General features: G+C 42.8%; 1 protein-coding gene across 4 annotated transcripts in view; it reads left to right on the top strand.

Annotated features, from left to right (window-relative positions):
* The first annotated feature begins 5,418 nt into the window (after window positions 1-5,418).
* The window catches only part of LOC138962713 (carnitine O-palmitoyltransferase 1, liver isoform-like), a 40,567-nt gene continuing 25,499 nt past the window's right edge, over window positions 5,419-20,486 (top strand). For 2 of the 4 annotated variants that reach the window (XM_070334641.1, XM_070334638.1), the window contains exons 1-13: window positions 5,419-5,621; window positions 6,861-7,160; window positions 7,728-7,864; window positions 8,699-8,873; window positions 9,577-9,678; window positions 9,961-10,098; window positions 10,880-10,957; window positions 12,531-12,638; window positions 13,378-13,577; window positions 14,053-14,209; window positions 15,329-15,376; window positions 18,866-18,973; window positions 19,391-19,416. In XM_070334641.1, coding sequence (XP_070190742.1) covers window positions 7,020-7,160; window positions 7,728-7,864; window positions 8,699-8,873; window positions 9,577-9,678; window positions 9,961-10,098; window positions 10,880-10,957; window positions 12,531-12,638; window positions 13,378-13,577; window positions 14,053-14,209; window positions 15,329-15,376; window positions 18,866-18,973; window positions 19,391-19,416 — 1,418 coding nt within the window. In that variant the 5' untranslated portion in view covers window positions 5,419-5,621; window positions 6,861-7,019. Of the gene's footprint in view, window positions 5,814-6,860; window positions 7,161-7,727; window positions 7,865-8,698; window positions 8,874-9,576; window positions 9,679-9,960; window positions 10,099-10,879; window positions 10,958-12,530; window positions 12,639-13,377; window positions 13,578-14,052; window positions 14,210-15,328; window positions 15,377-18,865; window positions 18,974-19,390; window positions 19,417-20,486 lie in introns of all 4 variants that reach the window. The other 2 variants (XM_070334639.1, XM_070334640.1) reach the window with 2 other exon arrangements.

Here is a 20,486-nt window from a genome sequence, read left to right as displayed (position 1 = left end):
GATGCTTTTACCTCATGTAAACTGAGCCTGGACGAATCAAAAGTGACCTATAGGCTACACGACGGTTCGCACAGGAGGGAACGTTACCTGTATCTGTAACGTCCTTCAGCCGAAATGCGGACACGGCTGGTTCAGTGCACTGCGTACCTTGCACTATGACAAAAGACACTGTATCACTCAGGGGAGAACACAACTGAACTTGACTAAATGTAATAAGAGCCTGTGCACCAAGAATGAGGTGAAGGGTCAGGCTGCAACATGGACATGTGACACGGTGGTAAGGAGGGGGGGGGGGTCGTTGAGCCTGAGAAAAACTCGACAGAGACCCACTCGCCGCCCCCCCCCCCCCCCCCAGTGTTATATACAGTGGGGTGCAACACTGTGCAATGCCACAGCGACATACAATTAAAGGCACAGGTACCACAGGTACAGAGCTGCAAACAAGGCAATATTCATCACACTTCAAAGTTGGGCCGGGATTGAGCCGGTGTAGTCGGAAAATAACACTGCGGGGAAAAAACCACTACAACAGTGTTTTTTCACCAGTAAACTATCCCTGGGAGTGTTATTTTCCTAGGAAGATTACACTCCTTCACCCAGGTAAAAATGACTACGCCCAGGAAATTAACACTAGTCGGATCTTTTCATGAAAATCTTGAGACCCTGCGACCTCCAGGCTTAACGCTCTGAAAAAACAATTTCCGTCACCAATAATTGTTTCTGTTTGACGCGGAGCACCCACTTTCGTTTTCGGTCTGAAGGGCATTCTTTTAGGTGCGGCTAACCCCAGAGTCTTGCATTTCAGTCTTCTCCATGTGGAGTTCGTTGGGGTAAACTGCTTTGGAGGCGCAGGGTCAACCCTAACAATTTGTCGTTCTGATGAACGGTCAGGTTTTACCCGTTCGGAAGAGTCATAAACAGGTTCGGCTCTGTTCTGTCGCTTTCTCTTGCTTAAGCACAATTCACCTTTCCCGTCTTGCATCAACTGTTGATTGATGTTGACGTCATCAGACGATGAACTCTTGGGAACACTAGCACTGGCACTGCAGGAAGTGTCGAAAATGTTGGCGTCGTCAGTCGATGAACTCTGCGGAACACTAGCACCAGTATTCATTGAAGTTTGTGGACCGCAGTCGTTTGCAGCTTTGTACGGCTTTCAATTAACGCCATGTGCTGTTTGCTTTAAGATTGTGCCGTCAGGGATTTTCAAAATGTAAGTCTGATTTTGATTGACAGCATGTACCACATAGGGACCTTGCCATGGCCGGAGCCTTTATTTTCCTCCCTTTCCTATCCGCGTGACGCAGATTCCACAGAAGTACCTGCTCATCCACCACAAACATTCGCTTTTGGCCGTGGCGCTTTTCGTAGTCACGTTTCTGTCTGTCTTGCGCCTGAGTGATGTTCTCTGAAACTTAGTCTTTCACGACAGTGGACAGCTGCCTGATACTGTCCAGCCTTTGCTTGATATCTTCAGGACAAGACGTGTCTTCACAACCTTCGAAGACGCTGCCATTAACGGCGTTGCCATCGGTCCTCAATCGGTAGTCGGGCTTGTCGGCCATACGCTCGTTCTGAAGGCAAAGAACACCCCTGGCAGTAAAGCATCAACCCAATCTTCTTCATCACGCAGAGTTTTCAGCAGCGCCGACTGTATTGTTCGGTTGTTTCTCTCAACAAAGCCATTGACCTGTGGATGATATATTTTGTTTCACTCCACTCAGCCTGTGAAGCTCAGCACTGAGACAGTTGATTCACGAATTCTCTTCCCTGGTCATTAATATGTATCTTGGGACACCCGTGACGACAGATCAGTTCATAAAAGAACCTTGCAGTGTCTTTTGCCGACTTTGGTAAAATAGTCCACAGCAACAACGATACTGCTGAAACCACCTGGAGATTCTGGCATTGATGTGATGTCGATGCCGATCTGAGTCCATGGGGAGGATGGCACGGCGACACTCTGAAGAGATGGAGCTGACTTTTCAAGTCCGGGGAACAACACGGGCACTGAGTTCGGCTCACTGCCTTCGTGCACTCTGACCAAAATTCACGCAGTTATTTTTTCCTGGCAGTCTTATTTGCCGCCGAAGTGGCAGTGTTATTTTCCTTGCGCCAGTGTAATTTTCCTAGGAAAATAACACTCCCCTTCCGAGATTGCAGTGTTTTTTTCCTAGGAAAAATACACTCCCACTGGCACGATGACAACAACTGTCTTTCCGGAAAACAGGGGATTTCACATCTGTTCCGGCGAAACCGGACACACCAGACTATCAAACTGATGTGGACTGAACAAAATTATTTGTTCATAATAGACGTCCATCAAACTTTATTTTGTTCTTATGAGCACGCCTAAGCAAAGTGTGTTGTCTTCAGTTACCGTACGTACAGTTACCTGCCCGTGTCATTGTGTTTTGCAATTATCTTGCTAAATTCGCTTAATCCAATGCGGGAAGCTGGCTAAATCGTTTAAAGCGATGCGAAAAGCACTGACGCTGCCTGAGCAGAGTACAGTACCATGCCTATACCAAGCAAAACAGACCAAAAATAATGTACTATGTATTTTTTGTGTGACATGTTGAAATTGTGGGTGTCTTTTGTTATCACATTGAAGTGATTTGAAACTCATAAAGAGTCTGCTTCGTGTTTTATTAAAACTTTTACTTATCCAAATGCTCGGATGTAACATAAGACACAGTGTTCATCAATCAATCAATCAATATGAGGCTCATATCGCGCGTATTCCGTGGGTACAGTTCTAAGCGCAGGGATTTATTTTAATTTTTTATTTTATGCAATTTATATCGCGCACATATTCAAGGCGCAGGGATTTATTTATGCCGTGTGAGATGGAATTTTTTTTACACAATACATCACGCATTCACATCGGCCAGCAGATCGCAGCCATTTCGGCGCATATCCTACTTTTCACGGCCTATTATTCCAAGCCACACGGGTATTTTGGTGGACACTTTTATGCCTCAGTATACAATTTTGCCAAGAAAGACCCTTTTGTCAATCGTGGGATCTTTAACGTGCACACCCCAATGTAGTATACACGAAGCCGGGGACCTCGGTTTTTCGTCTCATCCGAAAGACTAGCACTTGAACCCACCACCTAGGTTAGGAAAGGGGGGAGAAAATTGCTAACGCCCTGACCCAGGGTAGAACTCGCAACCTCTCGCTTCCGAGCGCAAGTGCGTTACCACTCGGCCACCCATACGGAACGCGTCTTGGTTAAAAGAGGGTGGCCAAAATTAAGCTCTCACCTTCGCCGTACGTATAACTATAATCAGAAACGAACTATTTGCTACTCTAGCCCAAAAGACATTGAAGAAAGTGACAATATTATACTTATCGATACGAAATCTACTGGCCTTCTGTAACATTGAAATATTACCAGGATCAGCAAGATTGGAGTCATCATTGTCCACATAACTAGTTCTAAAACTGCTGAAATGTTTAAAGATTTAAGAATCAACATTTATTTCAAAAATGGTATAATTCTGTTTGACTTTGTTTTAAAACTCCAACCTGTCTCCGCTGTGACCTTACAATTTGAAGAGGGCCAGACTTCAGTCTCGTCATCCAACCTGGACACACTGAGTGTGTACTAACATTTTCAAAGCGGCGAGGCTCTTGTTTCAAAACCGTTCAGGAAGTTGATAACTTATTTTGAATTTTGTGACTCGACCCCGCTGTGCCCATTGAATGTGCCAGAAGATTGGTTCCACATGACCCAGCTCTCGCCTTTTTTGAGTTGTTCTCAGTTGTTGAGCAATACATTCTTAAATTCTCTTTTGATTGTCTCTGTGCCAGTTAACTTCTTATCACATAGCCGCTGGGAAAACGTTTTTGCGGAAACCAAGCCAAACCGGCGAATCCATTACCTGGAGTTTGAGACTCGGTGACTTGACTTTGAATCAGTTCTGCCTCAACCGCATAGTGGAAAGAGTTGCAAGTACGGTCACATCCTTTAAAACATATGAGGAGCAGCTGTTTGACTTTCATTCTGTTGCTGTACAGCGGCTTAGTTCTGTAAACTGTTCTCAGGCCCAGTATAATTATTAACTTGTTCACAACCGAGGTGACTGCGGTCACTACAGTTGACCAGAGGAAGACTTACATCAGTACGGTCCGCACCAAGGTCACACTCACTGAGTGGAAGAATTGTCTGTGACTAGACGGGCCTAATTTAATGGTCTTACGATTTTAAGCTGTTCGGCATGGCTGCTGAGACTACTCCGGTCCGGGCATGTCAGTTCAGGTTTTTCTTCACAGGCACATGCTATTCACTCAGCACGGTGGAGACTCAGTAACGTGTCTCCGTGCTCAGTGTGGGTGTTGGTGGTGGCAAGACCTACAGTAGCAGTACATGTGATTTCACAGTGTTTGTATCAATGTCATTGTCAGACAATGTTCGGGTGTTTAACTTTTAGTTTATCAGCCCAGTTTCAGCCTTAATGTGAGCACGGTTTGTGTGATTTGTGCAGTGTGTGTGTGCATGTGTGTGTCAGTGTGTGTATATACGGTTTTGTTTTTGTGTGAGTTTTCATTTTGCCGCCGGGAGGAATGTGGCCCACTCAGTACTGATCAACTGAACTGTCAACTGAGGCGCAAGGTAGCTTTCAGTTTACCAAGCACACCATCCCCCGGCGTTTACAACTGAACAGCCCACACCGCCGGGCCGCTACACAGCGGTAATTTACGGTCATCGTGCAACATCAGTAGTAATTATACTGCCTCGATTCGCCAGCCCGGCTGAGGTGACACCAGTTTGTCAGTGTCAGCTCAGACAATAATTTTATGACATCAGTTCTTTCTTTGCCACTTCAGTTTGCGGTTTTAGAGTAGTTGGCCTCAGTGACAATTGCTATTTTTAGGAAGAGCACGCGGTCTGACTCCAACGTAACGTGACACCTGACGGTCAGCAGGCTTTGCTAAGCGGCATCACTGAGGTTTCGGAAAGAGAATCTTTGACAAATCGATCGGGTGTCAAATTATCAACTAGCTTTGAAAAGTTATAAGTAAGACTAGGTTCCGACGCTGCAGAGCATTAACACCGTCTCTGCACAGACTTGAAACGATCGATTTGACTGAGGAGAAGTGACAGCGTGAACACTGTCCAGTGAGGCTGTCTTTGACGATTTGTCTCGGTCATGCAATTTTGCAGTGCCAACCTTCATTCTACCTTTTTGTTCAATCAAAACTACCCCTTTCCCTAAAACCGACATCTTTTTGAGAAGTTCATAAACCCTTGCCACAAAGATTTCGCAAGTTCACGCTAAAGACACGTCGTCTGCTTCAGGTAATCTTTTGCGTTGAAACGCAAGAAGAGTCGCTTATCAAGAGTTACGTTTCCCTGTTCCACAAACGTTGACCCTTTTTCCCACCAATGGCTGAAAGAGTAAGCTAGTTGTACTTGTAAAAGTGGACTTTGAACCCAGTTACCTGAACGCTGATGTATTGGAATACAAACGGAGTGTGGGTGACCTGTAAGCCAGTACTTGGCAAGTTATTTGTCGCAAAATAACTCGTGTACTGAGGTCACCCTGCTTGCTTTGGAAGCGAGATCGCGACGATTGGTCTGCAGTTGATCATGCATTAATGATTCAATCTAGGTAAGCGTGTGGGGCCGAGCGTGTGCTGTGCTTTGTATTGTTGTGGTTTTGCACAGTTTACAATTTATCAGGCAGTGGCCCCTTTCAGCGACGATCAACAACACACGGTAGGCTACGCTTCACTTACCTTTCCCGGAACACTTGGAGTTGGAGGTGCTTCTTTGTGTCAGTCTGACGGGGAACTTATAAGAAGTAAAATACTGACCCGGTTTTGTGGTTTTGTGCTGGTTCCCATTCAATGATTGGTCACCGTATCTGTGTGTTTGATTCCATTCTGATAGGACTAGGAGTGAATATGAGCAGTGTTACATTTCAATGTGCTGTTACGAGTGATGATGTAAACAATCTCATGATCATGCATTAATTCACCTCAGGGCACATTGAAGTTTGAGTAAAAATTTTCTCATGTGTACACTGAAGTGAGTGCAAGTTACATAATTTGTTGTGGCCTTACAAACAAAGAGCACTGGACTAGGGATACATTCATTGAAAAAAGTTTGTTATTGTTCAGGCAGTCCTGTTAAAAAGACCCTGTACCCCGCCCAGGGCCTTGGCGGCCCCTGGACCTCGGCCTATTTTCAGAGTTTTTTCTATTTTGGAATTCCCATGCCTGATTGCTACAATGTTAGTGTTACAGCGGCCAGGTCACACTAACTCTATAGACATATTTATACACACACATTTTATGCATAGCTTCAAATAGACGATTTTGGCAGGCTGAGATGTAACGAAGTACAACTGCTTTACAAGACACATTTAGATCTTGTGGAGTCTTTTGTCAGAGAATGTACATCAAGATGACCACAAATGTACAGCAAAATAACTGTGAGTGTGATATGGTGACTCGGTCACTGCATGACTGTTCTCCATTGATCAAGAAAGACTGTTCAGACGGATCTTGATACTATGACAAAAAGATGACCTGTCAATCACTACAGCAAGTTGATTTTGCTATACATGTCAGACAGGTCTTCGACTTTAGGTAGGACTAATTAAGCAATGAGTGAAAGTAACTTATGTTAAATAAGAGCAATTTTCTGCCAGTTTTTAAGTCTAGTGGAGAGCATGCAATTGCAATTGTCATGAAAAGAATCGATCGTTACATCGTCAGGCACTTTTTCACCTAGCTAGCTTGTACAATTTGTAATTTGTGAAGTGTGTGTTACTAGAGTGAGTATAAGGAACTTAGTAAGGCTGCTTTTCATTAACCCTAATATTTTTCACCGCTGTTATTTTCAGGAGCAGACTATTGCAGGACTAGTCCCATTGGAGGCTTCATAGGCCTTCAGCAACATACCCTTTATTCAGACAGTCTGCGTCTTCTAGTGGACCACTTTGCATTCGACTCTAGCATAGAAACTCCTTCATCTTGCTGGGATTTTTGGCTACAGAACCAGAATGGCTGAAGCGCACGCTGCTGTTGCGTTTTCCTTTACCGTCACACCAGATGGTGTTGATGTCAACCTCAACCATGAGGCCCTGCACGCTGTGTGGGAGAGCGGAGTCATCTCATGGAAGAAACGTATCGGCAAGTTGAAGGTCAGTGCTGTTGAAACCTCAGCTAGATCATTTTATCATCAGTTGTACAAATGATGTTTCAAAGTTGTACACAGGTTGCTAAAGAGTAAAGGACATATTAACATGAAACAAATAAATACATAGACTTTGTTTAACTTCTTTTAAACTAAAGACCTAAACTGTTTAACATCAGCTATTCTTCAACTTGTTCAAGACATTAATTGTTTTCCCAAAACTAATTGAGTAATTACCTTATTTAAAAATAATTAAAGTTTAAAAATAAACAGGTATTTGCCTTAAAAAAAAAGGAAAGAGGGGAAAACTGATAATGGAATTTTCGACGGGAACTTAAATTAAAGATGTGAAGCAGCCCACGAACGCAGAAGAAGAAGAAAGATGTGAAGCTCATGTTCAGCCTAGGTAGACAGATGGCTGCCAGCTTCATGTTAACACACTGGTAATTATTATTAAAATTGGGGGAGAAGCGACAGACTTTTAAACATAAACAGGCATGTGCCCCCCCCCCCCCCCCCCCCCAAAAAAAAGTGACTCCGTGCAAAATGAAGAGTACTTGATCATTTTGTGCAGAACAATTTCCACAATGGAGTGTTTCCAGCGTCACCGCTGTCGCTGTTGTTCTTCGTGACCATTGTGCTGGCGATAAAGACAGCCGGGTGGGACGCCTCCATGGGCGTCATCAATGTGCTCCACCTCCACGTGCCTGTGTGAGCATTGACCACCATTTACTGATTGCTTTTACTTACTTTATTTATTCTTTTATTTATTCCTTTGTTAAAAGCCAAACAAGTCTCCACGGAGCTAAATTTAGCGTTGATGGCACGAGAAACTAGAACTACATCTGCCACGCGCCGGTGTTTGCCTTTAATGGTTTATTAATTTAGTTGATTTATTCATGATTTGTATGGATACAAGAGCGTGAAGGAATCCTTCATTTTGAAGTGGGAGGTGGGGAGGGGGGCTTACAGAGACTCTTATCACAATGAATTTTATCATGACTCAAAAGAGTTTCAGTGCATTGATTTTAATGGTAAGATGTTTGCAATTATACACTTTTGTGTGAGCATAACTTGCAAACGACGTTGGACGAAAAGAATAGATGATGTTCGTAAATAACTCTGTCTAGTATATATTTGGGTTTGGAAAGAGTGTATACGCTAGCTTTTAGGGAGACAAATAATCGACTCATGCTCCTTTTCCACGTGATTTAGACACACCCCTTGCTAGTGATTGGCCCGTGGATTGTTTATCTCCCTAAAAGTAAAAGCAGCGGTATTCACTCGTTAGTTTTGTTTATTTAAGAGGTATTTTTGGAATTCAACCACTACCGTCAGTTTTAAAGCAAGCATCAGTCAGTAAAAGCACGCTCACTGGTCTAAATTGTAGTATTTCTGACAGCATCAACAGCTACTCCTACTCGGTAGGGCAGTACTTGAGCACGCTGCTGTTCGTAGAAAAGACGTAAAGAAAAGGCGAGTTTCAAAGCAAGCATCAGTCAATAAAATCACACTCACTGGTCTAAATTGTAGTATTTCTGACAGAGTCAACAGCTACTCGTACTCCGTGGGTCAGTACCTGAGCACGCTGCTGTTCGCCCTGTTCCTGTGGCTGGTGACCATCATGACCATTCGCTACTTCCTCAAGCTGCTGCTCACCTACCACGGCTGGATGTACGAGATGCACGGCACACTGTCTCTGCGCACCAAGCTCTGGCTGGTCAGTCAGGGTCTTCTTCTGTTCTGTTTCATTGAAAGTCTTTTCTGTGACTGTGTACAGTGGAACCCCCTTTGAAGGATTAAAAAATCTGAGAAAATTGGGTTTTAATAGGAGGGAGTCTTAAAATGGAAGAACATTTACAGGTTATAAACAGAAAATCTGAAAAATTATTGTCTCAAAGAGGAGAAAGTCTTAAATTTGGGGGGGGGGGGGGGGGGGGGGGGGTGGTGTTCTAACAGGGGGTTTCCACTGTATCTGTAAACAAAATAAGTGCCAGTGTTTCTTTTTATCCTTTTGCCCTTTCTGTTTTTTTCTATGGTTTTCAAAAAATGATTTAATGTACCAGCATGGAGCCTTGGGGAAAGCGAAAGTGCTGGTTCTTAGGAGATAAAGTACATTCCCAGCCTCCCTCCCCCCCCCCCCCCCCCCCCCCCCCCCCCCCCCCCCCCCGTCTTTTGAGGTGGTCTCTTGTGTGTCAAAAATCCCACCCCACAACAATTGAATCTTGTGTTTGGTCTAAACAGATTGTCTTTTCTTAATTTCATTGATTTGTCTGCATTTACTCCATGAAGCGAAAAGAGAAACTCATCAGGCTTGAAAATGTATTTCACGGTAAATGTTTGCGGAAAAGGTGTGTTTTTAGTTTTGATTTGAACTGAGATAGGGAAGAGCAACTGCGAAGGTCAGTTTTAATGTGTTTCAGGGTCTGATTCGGATATTTGGTGGTCGCAAACCCATGCTGAATAGCTACCAGGCCTCCTTGCCAAAGCTGCCAGTACCGTCTCTGCATGATACTATGCAACGGGTAAGTACCGGTGTTACTGGTCATATTTTGGACAATTGCTCAAATTTTTAACTTTAATATAGATTTGTCCTTGTGTGTGGGGGGGGGGGGGGGGGGGGGTGCTCAGCAAAGTAACATTAAATCAAGTGCTTAGTCTATCAGGTAAAGGGCAACAACTCCATTTTTAGCCAAGCGCCCAACAGTCTTTGCTGCATATTTTGAACTGTGCAGCCCTGAAAGTTGGAGTGTATATCTGTTTGCTCGGCTGTGGTTGAGTTTTTCTTCCTGTACTTATGTGTGCAGTATCTGGAATCTGTGGAATCCTTGATGGAAGAAGAACGGTACAATCGCATGAAGAAACTGGCAAAAGAGTTTGAAGATGGTCTTGGTCGCAAACTTCAGCGATACCTCATCCTCAAGTCCTGGTGGGCTACCAACTATGTGAGTTGTTCTTTCTGTTTATTTGCTATTTTTCTCTAATTTCTTATAATGTTTTGTGATGGTTAATGTTTTGTTTTGTCTTTTAATTTTATTCAGAGTTCAAAAACGTACCTTTCTTGTTTTTTTTTATTCTGTTATTTTTCTCGTAAATTTATAAATAATTTGCGTTGCCTTGTGAAAATAGCGATTTTGAATTCAAGTTAATGTCTTGATGTATGTAAATGAAGTCCTTGTAAAAGTGGTGATTTTGAATTCAATTTCTCGATGTTTGTAAATGAACTCAAAAGGGATGGGGGTTCTGAGTCAGATGTGCTTCTGTCACTGGCACCGAGGAATGCCTAAATGCCCTGCACAACACGCCAGTAAATACAGCACCCTATACTCACGTGACATGTAAAATTAACTTCAGACTGACTGTTTCTCCGCCAATTTCAAGCGGTACAATTATCTTGAGGGAGAAAATCATGGCAAGATCTTGCAACTGAAGCAGATTTGTGATGTAATTCGATCGATTTTACCCGAAATTTGATTTATTAGAAAACGCACCGAGCGGTTATGTCCCTTGAATAAGAACAGAACTATTTTGCGTTGAAGCTAATTTCAAAGTCAAAATACCATTTATCATCACAAACAAGAATCCAGGGGTCATGCAAACATGCACAACAACACACCCAGCCTGTTTGCACACACGACCAATCGCGCAAGGGCAAAACACACATGCGCACAAAACACCTACACACACACGAACAGCAATTAACTGTTCAATGTTTCTGTCTTTCAGGTGTCTGACTGGTGGGAGCAGTATGTTTACCTGCGTGGCCGAGCCCCCATCATGATCAACAGCAACTACTATGGCATTGTAAGGCTTCAAGTTTCTTCTTCTTATCTGAAGTCAACTTTGTTATGATACTGAGTGGATGTGAAGAAGCGAATATGGAAGATGTTTGCAACTGAACTTGAAGTTTGAAGTTAAATTTGATGTGGCAGACGGATAATCTGAAGTCATGGCAAAGAATTGACTGAAACTAGACTTAGATGTAGGTCTGAAGTAATACCTCCAGAATATTATAAGATGTTTGGTGGCTTGTTGACAGACCAGCTTTTTTGTTGGTCCAAGGGGACCATATCGTCTTTTGTTTCATCTTTATCGACCAAGGCCGCGGTTGATAAATATGAGACAAAAGGCGATATGCTCCCCGAGGACCAACAACAAAATGCTGGTCTGACGACAAGCCACCAAACATCGTTTTTGTCATCATTTTGGTTGTGCAACAAAATGCACAATAACCCACAGGGAGACGAATTTTTAGAATCCAACTCCGGGCCACAAAGCATCGTCACAGTAGCTCGAGATAACACGTCAACCTTGTATGTGACGTCAAACGTAGCTTGTTGACGCTTTTCTTCCAGTCTGAAAATGTACAGAGCTGCGATCATACGTGTGAGTTCAGTAAGTGTTGAGCATATTTCTTTTCTTTTTAAGTGTTTATGACGAGCATATTTCTTTTCTTTTTAAGTGTTTATGACTTTTCGTTGTGGATTTTGCGATTACAGAGATAAGTTGCAAATTGACCATGAGTCGCCGCGGTAATTATCAACATTGATTGGGTCTTTGAGAGTGAATGCTTACAATCGTTGTCCTCGGAAACACAAATCCAAAGCCGCGATGGTTCCACACATCAAACAATCAGCCTGATTGGCTTTTACTTTGACAATCCACGTTTCACCTGAAAGCTCAAACCCATTCACCACCTTGATTTATTGCATGGGGAACATGAGATTTATTTCCCAGGTGTTTGTGAATGAAAACTCGTGAAAATGATGACAATGTCCTTTGACATTGTATTGAATATATTTGAGGACATTTATTTCTCCCTTGTTTATTTGTAGCATTGGTAATTCAAACCTTGGCGTCGACATGTGCTCTCGTATTCTGTAGTGCACATTATCTGCTGTTGTTAGGCTATCTTAAAGAATTAAATCGCTCGAGAACAAAAGCAAGATGTGTGAAAGGGAGTAGTTCTGGCCAGTTCTGACAGTAAGGGCAGCGTGTTGCAGGAAGACAGTACCCTTGTAATCAACAGGTATATTAGGCCTTACATTTTTTTTCTGAGTTTCGGGTTCGCGGACTGAGCCAATTTTTCAGAGGGGTACCTTAACACTTTGTACCCCACCTATGCTATGTTGACCAAGTTTTTTTTTAGCCGAGACCAGCTGTGCTGCAGCAGGTCACTCACAATTGTAGAACTGTGTAGTAACTGTGTATCAACACGTTGGAAAGCTAGTGTTAGATGGACGTTACAGGAAGCGACTGAAGCTAATATATCCGTACCTGGTCAGATAGAGCCATATGAGTGGGTACGGATATATTCGTACCTGGGAGACAATGAGTTAACACTGTTGAAACAAATGAACTGTGTTGTTGTGTGCAGGACGCTCTCCTGGTGAAGCCAACAGACCAGCAGGCATCGCGTGCAGCCAACCTGATTAGCATCATGTTGAAGTACAGACGTGAAGTGGACAGAGAGGAGCTCAACCCGGTCAGTGTCTCACCATTGCCCGTCCTCTTTACTTTCATGAGGCCTTTAACAAAAATGAATCAGTTTCCTTCACAGACCTTATTGTGTCCTCCCCTAGAATTTTGTTTGACACTTAAATAAAAAGAATATCAAAAATGGTCAATCTCAATTTTGCAGACTATATATAAGAAAAGTAACAGACCTTATTGTGTTCTACCCTAGAATTTTGTTTGACACTTCAAAAAAAGAATATCAAAAATGGTCAATCTTGATTTTGCAGACTATACAAGAAAAGTAACAACTCTTCTCCAAGATCTAGGCGACACAACTCGTATGGGACGCTGCAAATTAAAAGCCACATGTGCCTCGGTACAAACAAAAAGAGAAGACTTTAATACTTGTAAAGAAAATGTGACCAACCCTATTTTCGGCCTGGATGCAAGAAGACATTTCAGCATAACAATTCCATCGAACAGCACTTGAAATCATCTTCAAGGGACGGTAGAAGGCCATGTCAAACTGTCAAAATTCACTCTTTCTGTCGATTTGTCAAATGTATCTTTTAATCAGACAACAGACACGCTGAACAAAACAGTACCCCTTCTTTAGGCGTTTCCTGTGTACAAAAGAGACTTGAAAGTGGCTCACCATTAAAGATCATAGCTTTCCAGGAATCTGATGACAGTATCAGGGTAGAAACTACACCCTTCTCGTATTGAAATGACACATGTCTCATCATCTTTCTGTCTTTTGACGACAGATTGTGCTCAACAAGACGGTACCGCTATGCTCAGCGCAGTACGAGAGACAGTTCAACACGACACGTATCCCTGGCATAGAGACGGACACGCTGGTGCACTTCAAAGACTCCAGTCACATCGCGGTTCTGCACAAGGGGCGATACTTCAAGGTCTACATCAGACACAAGCGACGTCTGCTGGAGCCCATTGAAATTGAAGCGTAAGTTTGTGCGTCGTTTGCTGTGTATTTCTGCATCAGAAGGTTTGGTAGCTGGGATAAGGACGGTTTTTGTTGTATGTTATTTGTTTGTCTTTGTTGGTTTGTTTGCAGTGTGTGTGTGTGCGTGCATGGGAATGTAAGTAATGAGAATGTGTGTGTTTGTGAGTGTGTGCTTGCGTGCTTGCTGTGAAAGTGATAAGAATCTTGATCTTTTTTGGCAAAATGTGTTACACCGTGTTGGTTAGTTAGCTGTTCATTCACTATGGCATTGTTTCGTGTGTGTAAATGTAAGCTGTTGCCTTTAGGTCTACCATTTCTTTGTGTTGAACAAAGTATGATACTGATAATAAAAATAAACAGTAAAAATCTAACTGTATTATCCCAAACATGAGAAATTACACTACAGTGACGGTGCAGTAAATTGGCAAGATTATTTCATTTTCAAATTCAACATGGATTGTTGTTATTTGCACAGCATGCTGCAGCGTATCCTTGATGATGAGGCGGAGCCAGTGGAGGGGGAGGCACATCTGGCCGCCCTGACAGCCGTGGAGCGTGTACCCTGGGCCAAGGCCAGGAAAGATTTCTTCTCCAAGGGCAAGAACAAGGCTTCTCTGGACGCCATCGAAAAGGTCGGGACAGAGAGAGATCAGAGGGAGGGAGGGAGGGGAGGGGAGGGGACATATAAACATACAACAAACAACTGTTTAACAACAATGTACACATCAATAGCTGGGTCCAAACAAAATAATATTAAACACAAAGAAAACACCTCTCACAGAGCACAGCACAAGAATGTCTTTTGGGGCACAACACATCACGTCGAACATGAAAGTCGCAGCCAGCTACGGGAAGAACTGAGTCTTCAACCTACTCTTGAACGCGTCAAGAGAGGGGCTCTGGCGAAGCTCAAGCGGCAGGGAGTTCCAGACGGAGGGGAATGCACGCTGACCAGCAGATGCGAGTTTCGAGCGAGGGATGTGAAGGCGGAGTGGGTCAGCAGCAGAACGAAGGGGACGGTCGGAGGGCTGGGTGTACAGGTCCAGGGAGGATTGAAGGTACTCGGGAGCAGAGTCGTTGAGACACTTGTAGACCAGAGTGGACAGTTTGTAGGAGGTTCGGGTGTTGACAGGGAGCCAGTGCAAGGAGCGAAGTAGGGGGGTGATGTGGTCTCGCTTCGTCTTCCTCAACGTCAGCCTGGCAGCAGCGTTCTGGACTCGTTGTAGGCCATGAATGGATGAGGCGGGGAGGCCAGCCAGAAGGGAGTTGCAGTAGTCCAGACGACTGAAGATGAGGGAGACAACCAGCTTGACACAGGCGTCGTGGGTGAGGTAGCGACAGGTGGAGGCGATGCGTCGTAGGTGGAAAAAGCAGGTCTTGATGATGAAAGAGATGTGTGTCTGCATGGAGAGAGTGGAGTCGAGAAAGACGCCAAGGCTCTTGACAGCAGGGGAGAATGGAACAGTCGCGTCATCCAGCTGGAGGTCGGTCACAGTGAGGGAAGCAATCTTCTGTCGTGTTCCAACGAGAAGGGCCTCCGTCTTCTCACTGTTCAGCTTCAACTTGTTCTCAGTCATCCAGTTAATGTTAATCCCATTCATATTTCAAATTTGACTCTACCATAGAATTTTCTATCTGTATGCATAAATTTGTGGTTTTAATTATTTAAAGTTCAGTTCAAATTCAAACTGACTTTATGCTGGAATTTCTATCTGTATGCATAACTTTGATGTGTTTGTATGGTTTTACAGGCTGCCTTTGTAGTCTCACTGGACACAGAAAACATTGACTACGACCCTGTGAGTATAACACTTTATTTCTATAATGAGGAAAAGACTATTCAGGGATTGTCAAATCGTCCGCCCGATCGCCATGGGCGAGTAGAAAATCCGCTGAGCTAGTATAAACCGCCCGGCTGGCCAGTGAAAATTCTGGTCAAGTGCGACCCTTTTGGTTGTCGTATCGAGGTTCAAAGCCATATAAACACCTCAAATGCAGCAACTGTGGTATGCACCGGGCCAGTTAAATTTTTGACGGGCTAGTGACTCTTGAAGTTACTCACTTGAATGGCGAGTTAAAATTTCAATATTTGGCCATCCCTGCTATTTTGCTTACCTGACCATATGGTACACTGTAACATTTCTTATGTTCTGAGTCAGTAAGTGTACTTGAGCCCTTTTATTAGCATGGTAAGCTTGGACATTATTACCTGACCATGTTCTGCTGTTCTTCATCTTAGCGAGAACTTACCTCTGTGTAGAAAAATACTGCAGTCTTATCTGACTTGCACGCCATATGGTACACTGTAACATTTCTTGTTTTCTGAGTACTTGAGCTCTTGTATTAACATGACCAGCTGTCTGGCTTGGGCGTTATTCTCTTCTTCGTGTATTACAGGAATTTTACTTTCTGAGTCACTGTCTTAGTCCTTCAAAAATAAAGACTCCAAAAAGCAGTAGAATTCTGATGCAGTGGAACTTTCACTTACTCTTGTTGCACATTTAATCTTTATTTAGAGTGCTTACAATTACATCCCTTTGTTTCTTAGATATATATATATATATATATTTGACGGGCGCAGTGGCGTGGTGGTAAGACGTCAGCCTCCTAATCAGGAGGTCGTGAGTTTGAATCCCGGTCGCTGCCGCCCGGTGGGTTAAGAGTGGAGATTTTTCCGATCTCCCAGGTCAACTTATGTGCAGACCTGCTAGTGACTTAACCCCCTTCGTGTGTACACGCAAGCACAAGACCAAGTGTGCACGGAAAAGATCCTGTAATCCATGTCAGAGTTCGGTGGGTTATAGAAACACGAAAATACCCAGCATGCCTCCCCCGAAATCGGCGTATGCTGCCTGAATGGCGGGGTAAAAACGGTCATACACGTAAAAATCCACTCATGCTAAAAACATGAGTGAACGTGGGAGTCTAAGCCAATGAACAAAGTAGAAGAAGAAGAAGTTTCTTACATATATAGTTAGCTTTTTGTTGCTGGACACATTTCAACTTAGCTGTGTGATTTCTCTAACAATATTCTGACTTTCTCTCCTCCTCTGCAGAGCAATCTAGAGGTGAGATTTAGCATCTGGTTTTTTTTGCATGTCTGTTTTTCCCCAGCTTATAATTATGCTTGTGGACTTCAATTTACTATATTTATTTGCATGGCATTTTTGTTTGTTACCTTACCTGCATGCTTTGTTTGGCTCACCTGAGTAACCTGTTCTTAGTAATGAGCAGTGTTAGTCTGTGCAGTGTTTGTCTGTATGGACAGCTGGCCATTTATTGTAGTTAGCTTTCTTTTCCTGGTCACTACAATTGGTCTCTGGCAATGTTTACTCATTCAGCTGTGTGATTTCTCTAACTATATTCTAACTTTCTCTCCTCATCTACAGGACAATCTAGAAGTGAGATTTAGCATATGAATTTTTGCATGTCTGTTTGTTTGTTTGTTATTTTGTTGTTTGTTACAAGAACAAGTTAACAAATACAATGAATATGTAAAACCGGCACAGTTGGCCTAGTGGTAAGGCGTCCGCCCCGTGATCGGGAGGTCGTGGGTTCGAACCCCGGCCGGGTCAATCCTAAGACTTTAAAATTGGCAATCTAGTGGCTGCTCCGCCTGGCGTCTGGCATTATGGGGTTAGTGCTAGGACTGGTTGGTCCGGTGTCAGAATAATGTGACTGGGTGAGACACGAAGCCTGTGCTGCGACTTCTGTCTTGTGTGTGGCGCACGTTATATGTCAAAGCAGCACCGCCCTGATATGGCCCTTCGTGGTCGGCTGGGCGTTAAACAAACAAACAAACAAACAAAAAATGAATATGTACTCACTAGAAACATGGACAAACAGAAGAAAAGAAAAGAAAACGAACAAGAACCGGTTCCGACGTTATGACTGTCTTCATCAGCAAAACAATACTAGAAACATAAATGATAATTTTTTATGGGTTTTGTCGTATGATTTTGAAGCAAGAGGTCTTAAGCTTTAACCCACCTCTAGGGTTTGATGACCTCCTAACAAGTCCCAAGTCCGAAATTTTTCTTCAATGTCTAACGAGCTAGAGTAGCACATAATTTATTTCTGATTTATTTTACTTATTGCGAATGTGAGTTGTATGAGCATTTGCTTTTCTTGTTTGAGAAAACGTCAAGCATGCTTTGGTGTTCCTTGGTGTTCCTTTTTTTGTTTGTTGTTTGTTGTTATTTTTGTCTTATTTTATTTTGCAGTCAGTATTTATTGCTTGTGATCGTTGTTTTTCTTGTTATTTGTCCTTCTTGTGATTGCCATCCAAGGTTGAAAGATGTTGGAATAACAATTTTTGTTTTAAGTCATTTAGTTTTTCAGTAAATGAGTAATTCTGGAGGAGGATTTAATTCTTGGTCCTGCAGTTTCCAACTTATTTCTTTCGATTATATGCTGTTTATTAGAAGTATCATCGGTCATATACATTTCAAGAAAAACAGTACTGAAGAGGGATCAAGGCTCAAATGTATTTGATTTAGCGAGAATCAGCCTTGAGCTTAACTTGTATCAAAATACAATTTGATCAAGACAGATTTAAAGATGAAACAAGTGAAAGAAAAGTAAAAAATACTTAATTATTTTCCAGTCTGAAAATGGTTTTTGCCTGTTTTTGTTGGCCTGGGTTACTTTTTCAAAATTAATTATAAGATAAGATAAGATGAGAAAACTTTAATGTCCATTTTCATTTTAGATAAGATAAGAAAACTTTAATGTCCATTTTCATTTTTCATAAACATGGACATTTTTCTTTTGGCACCTAATCCCATTTTTAATAACACACAAACACACACATCATCAAAAAGCATAATCGAACATAAATACACTACAGTGGTACCTGCCATGAAAGGACACCCTTGGGCCCAGCCACAAGTGTCCCTACATTGCAGGTGGCCTTTCATGACAGGTATACTTTGGTAAAGATAATATAAAAAGGGACAAGAGAAGGTGTTCTTTTAAGGGAGGTGTCCTCTCATGGGAGGGTCCACACATCGCAGGTACTGCTGTACTAAGATCAAATTAATACATGAGCATTTAAACTAATTATGTTGCTCTGAAATAGTAGTGACCATCAAACAGGTTTTGTAATTTTGTAAGGGATCCCTATGAATTTTGACTGTTATTGAGTGACTGGGGTTTTCAGTTATTTGTTTATTGGTTATGCAACACTTATGCATGCAGTGGCTTCAATGTATTAGTCACTTGACGTTGGTTTGTCATTGAACTTGCCAACAGTAAGAGATGTGTTCACACATTTAATTGTATTGCAGAATGACCCAACGGCACTGGACAGCTATGGGCACTCAATGCTGCACGGAAGTGGTTGCAACCGCTGGTTTGACAAGTCCTTCACACTTGTTGTCTTCCCCAATGGACGGGTAAGGAGAGAGAGAAAGAGAGAGAGACAGACAGACGGACAGACACAGGCAGACATACAGACAGAATGACAGACAGATACCTTTATTGTTTGCCCCAATCGATGGGTAGAGAGAGTGTGTGTGTGTGAGACGCTGTTTGTGAGACGGTGTGTGTGTGTGTGTGAGTGTGTGTGCGCATGTGTTTGTGTGTGAGTTAAAAAGTAAGAATAATATTAAAGCAACAGAAAGATGAATTTGGGTAAGGGAAGAAGAGGCAGGATCTGGGACTTATGTACAATTGTTGTGTGTGTGCTTGTGCGTGTAAGCATGTGCTTGTGCGTGTGTATGTTTGTGATATTTTTATGCTTTTAAATGTCCTTTTGCAGTGAATTGTACAGCAGAACAGTGCATTGAATTGGTATATTTTTGTCTGTTTAGGTTGGATTCAATGCAGAACATTCTTGGTGAGTACTGCTCTTTGTGTAGGCAGAAATAAGAAAGGGGAGTGATACACTCAGCTCAGTCATGTGGAGGGATAGAGGTCAGGGTTTATGTGATTTAGATACATACAGTATGGTAGTATTCCACAGTCTTGTGCATTGGGCTTTTTTGGCAGCAAATGTTGAACATAAGTTTGTACTTTCTATATAGCTCTTTTTGCACTCATATAAATGACCACTTCAGTCTCATACTAACAGTGAGGTACTAAATTCCACCGCATGCAGACTAACACACTCTTTTGCTGAGTTTGACTGTTGCATTTCACTGTAGTCATGCATGCTCATCTTTTTGTCAGCTCATGTGGAGGGGGGGCAGGGGGGGGGGGGGGGTGGGGGGGTAGGGGGGCAGTTTGGAGTTGGGGATGGATAATAAATGTGTAGAGTTGAATAGCATTCCTTGCTTTTTACAAATGTAAGAGGTTTTGGATGCAGAAAGTAGTGGGTGAAACATGGACACCTTTTTGACTCACATGCGAAGCAAAAGTGAGTCTATGTACTCACCCGAGTCGTCCGTCCGTCCGTCCCCCCCGTCCGTCAGGCCGTCCGTCCGGCCGTCCGTCCGTCCGGAAAACTTTAACGTTGGATATTTCTTGGACACTATTCAGTCTATCAGTACCAAATTTGGCAAGATGGTGTATGATGACAAGGCCCCAAAAAACATACATAGCATCTTGACCTTGCTTCAAGGTCAAGGTCGCAGGGACCATAAATGTTGTCTAAAAAACAGCTATTTTTCCCATTTTTTCCCATTTTCTCTGAAGTTTTTGAGATTGAATACCTCACCTATATATGATATATAGGGCAAAGTAAGCCCCATCTTTTGATACCAGTTTGGTTTACCTTGCTTCAAGGTCAAGGTCACAGGAGCTCTTCAAAGTTGGATTATATACATATTTTGAAGTGACCTTGACCCTGTACTATGGAAGATAACGATTTCAAACTTAAAAATTATGTGGGGCACATGTTATGCTTTCATCATGAGACACATTTGGTCACATATGATCAAGGTCAAGGTCACTTTGACCCTTATGAAA

This window comes from Littorina saxatilis, linkage group LG3 (assembly GCF_037325665.1).
Source record: "Littorina saxatilis isolate snail1 linkage group LG3, US_GU_Lsax_2.0, whole genome shotgun sequence".
Taxonomy (NCBI): domain Eukaryota; kingdom Metazoa; phylum Mollusca; class Gastropoda; order Littorinimorpha; family Littorinidae; genus Littorina; species Littorina saxatilis.
The sequence above is the reverse complement of the archived record's forward strand: the minus strand, read 5'-3'. Positions and strand labels throughout refer to the sequence as shown.